This window comes from Puccinia triticina, chromosome 8A, assembly GCF_026914185.1.
Source record: "Puccinia triticina chromosome 8A, complete sequence".
NCBI lineage: Eukaryota > Fungi > Basidiomycota > Pucciniomycetes > Pucciniales > Pucciniaceae > Puccinia > Puccinia triticina.
Genome location: NC_070565.1, coordinates 2,858,335 through 2,863,811, shown reverse-complemented (window position 1 = coordinate 2,863,811; position 5,477 = coordinate 2,858,335). Strand labels below are relative to the sequence as shown.

General features: G+C 44.7%; 1 protein-coding gene across 1 annotated transcript; it reads left to right on the top strand.

The window, feature by feature from the left end:
* Positions 1 to 1,330: 1,330 nt before the first annotated feature.
* On the top strand, positions 1,331 to 2,490 carry PtA15_8A262 (uncharacterized protein; the record flags this gene model as incomplete). Its single annotated transcript, XM_053171673.1, has 5 exons — positions 1,331 to 1,333; positions 1,446 to 1,786; positions 1,876 to 1,938; positions 2,016 to 2,354; positions 2,430 to 2,490. The coding sequence occupies 5 exons, from the start codon at positions 1,331 to 1,333 to the stop codon at positions 2,488 to 2,490; spliced, it is 807 nt and encodes a 268-aa protein (XP_053022913.1).
* Between the last annotated feature and the right edge of the window lie 2,987 nt (positions 2,491 to 5,477).

Sequence of the window (5,477 nt, the reverse complement as noted above, 5' to 3'; positions counted from 1 at the left end):
AGCAAAAAGTCATACCCTTGAGGTTGGGTAAGGAGTGATCTTCTTTGGGGGAAATTTGTTTGCAACTAATATTTGAAATTTTGCTCTTTTTAATGTTTGTGCCAATTGAAATTTTATTAAAATTCAGCTAAGCAAGCTGAATTAGAAGCAATTAAGAACTCAAGCCAAAGACTTGAGGGAAATACTAGTAAACCTTTTGACAAATCAACAGTGTATGGGAGACCTGATGACATAGAACCTGACTTGGAAGATCATTTCAAAAAGGATGAATTTAGATATAAAGGTCAAGAATAATGCTTTAATATCTGGCTTTGTTTAAAACTGATAGCTGACACCATGTCACTTTTTGAACTACTAAAAATTTGACTTTAATGTTGTAGTATTTTCAAATTTCAATCAAGGTCTTACTGATATAATTGTAAGAGCAATACTTGAATATTCAGAAAAGGCCAGAGACAATGAAGGTTTGTGATTTGAACATTGGTTGACAATGTTTCTTACATCAAAGTAAATAGCAACTAACTCTTTATCTGATGTGTCAAATCTATTTGATCCAGAAATGGAAAACACTGTAAAATACACCGACCAGTTACACAGCTATCTCAAATAATATGGTGAAACATATGAGCAAAAAGTCATACCCTTGAGGTTGGGTAAGGAGTGATCTTCTTTGGGATAAATTTGATTGCAACTGATATTTGAAATTTTGCTCTTTTGAATGTTTGTAATTGCACCAATTGAAATTTTATTCAACTGCAGCTAAGAAAGCTGAATTGGAAGCAATTAAGAATTCAAGCCATGGACTTGAGGGCAATAAAAAAAGGGGTGAGTTAATTTTACATGGTATGTTTTACACCCGTCCGTCCATGCAAAAAATACCCATGTAAAATTGCATTTGACCATGTCCAAAACCAATTTTACATAGATTGATGGTAAACTACCCCATGTAAACACGTGCCGTGTAACACACGGCCTGCAAAACTCGCTCTGGTCGCGCTGAGGCCATACTTTCACAGCCTGAGAGTTTACATGCCCTGTAAGGAGGCATGTAAATCCGCCAAAGCCTGCAGGATAAATTAATTTTACATACTATGCCTTACATCCCCCAGCATCCTCAACGTCTGGATCATCATGCCCATGCACACCCAGGATCAGGATATCGAGTCATCAACCAACTACCCCTCCCTCCGAATGTGGCAGCACAGTCTCACTGACACCGCCAACCGCCCGCGCATCACCCCCTTTGAGCTATGGATCACACCAGCCGCCGCCGCCGCCGCCGCCAACCTCTCATCGCCATGGGCCCCCTCAAGAATGCACCTCTTTCAACATGGTCGCTCACCATCCCCTCTCCCTCACGGCCAAACCTCCATTCCATCATATCTCAATCCACTACCCCCCCTTCCCCCCACCCTTGCTTCACAATCCCTCATTAATCCTACAAGCTATGGCCCGTAAAGCACGCATCAAGCAGGAACCCGTTCCGCTTTCAACCAACCCGCTGCAAGATCCTGCCTCACCGCCGCCACGAGACCCTGTCCCACCGCCGCCACAAGATCCCGTCCTACCAACGATGTCCAATCTTCCAAGATGGCACCTGTGTCTCTCAATCCGGGGAGACGGCCGATACAATTCTAGCGATGCGCTACTGCCTCGAGCGGGGCGCGTTGGATGTGGGAGTGGTCGACGTGGTGGGCTCAACAATTTCGCGCAAGACGCATTGCGGGCTCCACATCAACGCCGGCCCGGAGATTGGAGTGGCGTCGACCAAGGCCTACACCTCCCAGTACATTGCCTTGGTCATGATGAGCATCCAGCTCCCTGTCCTTCTTTAGTTTTTTTTCTATGATAGCGCTGATTGTAACTGTTGAGCAGGCATTCCGAAGGTATCTTGCCCGGAGAATTGAAGCATGGCCCATTGGCTCTGATTGACGAGAAGTAAGCCATTGAACAGAACGCTCAGGCAAGAAGATGGGAGAGACTGACTTTGCACCATTTCCTGCTGTCCCCGAAAGCATGCCGGTGCTCCTGATCATGACCAAGGACTCTCTCTACCCGAAGGTCCAATTGGCACTCCAACAACTCACCACCCGCAAAGGCTCGCCGATTGTGATCGCCAACAAGGGCGACACCGGCTTGATTGCCGCCGACTCCACCCGGATCTTGCGAGTTCCCCAAACAGTGGACTACTTACAGGGCCTCTTAGACTTGACCATCATTCCAATGCAGTTGCTCAGCTACCGCATCACTATGTACATGCCCTATTTCTCTTGTTCTTTCCACTCCCCCCGCAACGATCTGCTTCTCTTTTTGCGCGGCGCTTCAAAGCTTGAGAGGTGTCGACGTCGACTTCCGTAAGCTTCTCTTCCCCTCAATAAGAGTTCCGTTCTTTTTTTTCAGATTGCTTACCTGCCTCTCTTCCCCATTAGCCCAAAACTTGGTCAAGAGTATTACTGTCAAATAGAGCAGCCAATCAGCCAAAAACAATAACACTGCGAGAAATTTGTGTTTTTACACCCGAATAAAAAAGAGAAAACAGCACTGAAACTTCATCAACGACCCGCAGGAAGAATCAAAGGAAGCCGGTGAAGTGATTGGCTTGTTGTCGTGTTTTATTTTCTTATTTTCTGCCACAAGTAAGTGGCTTGTTGCGGTGTTTTTCTTTATATTCTGCTGCAAGTCCATATTTTTCTTGTCCTGTAAACTCGTAGTGTTGTGCAAGGGGGCAAAATGTAAGCAACTTGGGCCAATTTTTCCCACTTGTGCTTTATTTCATAAGTTTCTGAAGTACAATGTTTTTGTGCACCGTGTAAAATTGAATGTTGAGTGTAATCTTGTTAATTTTACATTGGATTCTTTTACATTGTTTGTGAGGTGTAAGGCTGGTGGGGGTAATTATAATTGTCTGGTTCTGATTTGCAAGATTCACATGGTGAAAATTTACATTGGCATGAGAATGTAAAGAAAAGCATGTAATTTCCTCCCTTGCGTGCCCTCAGGTGCACTTTTACATGGCATGCTTTACATTTCATCTTTAACGTGGTGGCTATTTTGGTTGTGTACATGTAAAATTGGTTCACGGGCTTGACATAAATGGGATTTTACATTGCACATGCAATGTGAAACATACAATGTAAAAATCAACATCCCCATAAAAAAATCTTAAAAAAAGAAGGTTGGTGATTTGAATCTCAGTGAATAATATTAAATGCTGACAAAAATTGATCATTCTTGATTTAGCCAAAGTCATGTATAAACCTGCATACTTTCTGGACCAAATTCTGGCATTCAGAAGGTCTAGATAAAGGATAATTCAGAGTTTTGCCTTCAAAATCCCACTGGATGATGGTTTTCACATCCGTTTGCATTTTCACTGAATGCTTATCTCATCCCTCAAATTCAAGAAGAATGGAAATATAGATATTCATCCTCACTATTGTGAGAATTTCAATCAAAATAAATAAAAATGATTGAATTCTTGATAATACTACTCTCCTGCTTGATTTCCTGTCAAATGCTACATTTTTGTATCATATTATAGATATCATTGGCCTTGTCTTTCATCTTAAAGTGTAGATGGATGAAAAACTTGGTTATACTCCTGTTTCATCTTCCAAAGCAAAGGCTACCTTAAGTTGTCACTACACATTTCCCCTTCTTCCCTGTTTGTTTCCCCATTTTTTTTTTTAAAAAAAATATAACAACTTGATTTTGATTTCCTTCTACAGTTGCACCCATTTTAGATCCTATGACCAGTTTTGTTTCCACAAAGGTTTAATTTGCAAACAATATTCAAACAGGTTGATTGCCTCATCTGTTGCAAATAAAAAGCTTCTTATCTTATCTACAGAAACCAATGAGTAATGATTTTTAGAGACTGTAAAATGAAGATGTGTCTGGTGAGAGTCGAACTCACGACCTCAGCTATGCTGACACACATACCAGAGTGCTGCCTTTAATAACTAGGCTACAGACGCTTGTGGCTGACAGCTGGGTGGTTGGTTGGTAGTGGTCATGGGTCGATCCAACAGCCCTCCATACTGTGGTGATACATCATGGTAGCAGACTAACAGACAACTCAACACCCCCCCCTTGCTACATGCAAGGCTGAAACGCTGCGCTGCGCTACAAAAAAGCGGTCTTTTAGCGCAGCGCAGCGGGGAACCGCTGCGCGGTCAGCCCAAAAAGCGGTAGCGCAGCGTCAGTCCCGCTGCGCTACCGCTGCGCTACCGCTGCGCTACCGCTGCGCTACCGCTGCGCTACCGCTGCGCTACCGCTGCGCTACCGCTGCGCTACCGCTGCGCTACCGCTGAAAATAGCGGGGGCCCGCTTTTTCCCCAACGCAAAAAGCGGTAGCGCAGCGGGCGGGGCCGCTCCTTTCAGCGCCGCGCAGCGGCCACCAAAACAGCTGCGCTCTGCGCTGCGCTGCGCTTTTTTGGCTGGCAGCGGGGCAGTGCTACGCGGCCAGCTCAAAAAGCGGTAGCGCAGCAATGGTTCCGCTGCGCTACCGCTGAAAGTAGCGGGTCCCCGCTTCTTGCCAGACCCAAAAAGCGGTAGCGCAGCGGGCGGGGCCGCTACTTTCAGCGCAGCGCAGCGGCCACCAAAACCGCTGCGCTTCACGCTGCGCTGCGCTTTCACCCTTGCTACATGATGGGAAGTGGGGATTGAACCCAAGAGAGAGTGGGAATGAGACCCAGGAAAGATGATCAGTGTAGGGATTGAACCCGTGATCTAGATGTAGGCTTATAGGGGTTTGTGTGGTCTTACAAGTAAGCATTCACAAATTCATCAAGTCTCTATTGTAAGCGAGTTGCGCTCAGGTAGCTCTGGGCTCATAACCTGTAGAGACTGTAAAATGAAGATGTGTCTGGTGAGAGTCGAACTCACAACCTCAGCTATGCTGAGACACATACTAGAGTGCTGCCTTTACCAACTAGGCTACAGACGCTTGTGGCTGCCAGCTGGGTGGTTGGTTGGTAGTGCTCATGGGTCAATCCAACAGCCCTCCATACTGTGGTGATACATCATGGTAGCAGACTAACAGACAACTCAACATGATTTTCTTCACGACTTTGCTTTTTGGATGAATTTCAATCACAGAAAAGAAAGAGAGTGCTTCAAAAATTTAGATGATAATATTAACAGTGATACATCTGCAGAATGCAATCTTAATGACATTTCCCATTTTATCAGGTTAACCATGGCATCTCTGGATAACCTGGGTTGTTCCAGCACATTTTGGAATAAACAATTCCTTTTCAGAGATGAGTTTATACAGAATTGTGTCCAAGGGAATTAACACCTAATTCTTTGGTTTCATTTGTGTAACACAAGTTTTCACATGTCATGTGGTCAAAAATTGCCCGCAAAAAAGAGTGGCACAAAGTCTTTTTTGAATTGGACGTGAATACTTGATGTTTAAGTGCAGGAAATTGGACTATCAAACAAGAGCTGGCCTGTGCGCCCAGGTTGGGTAC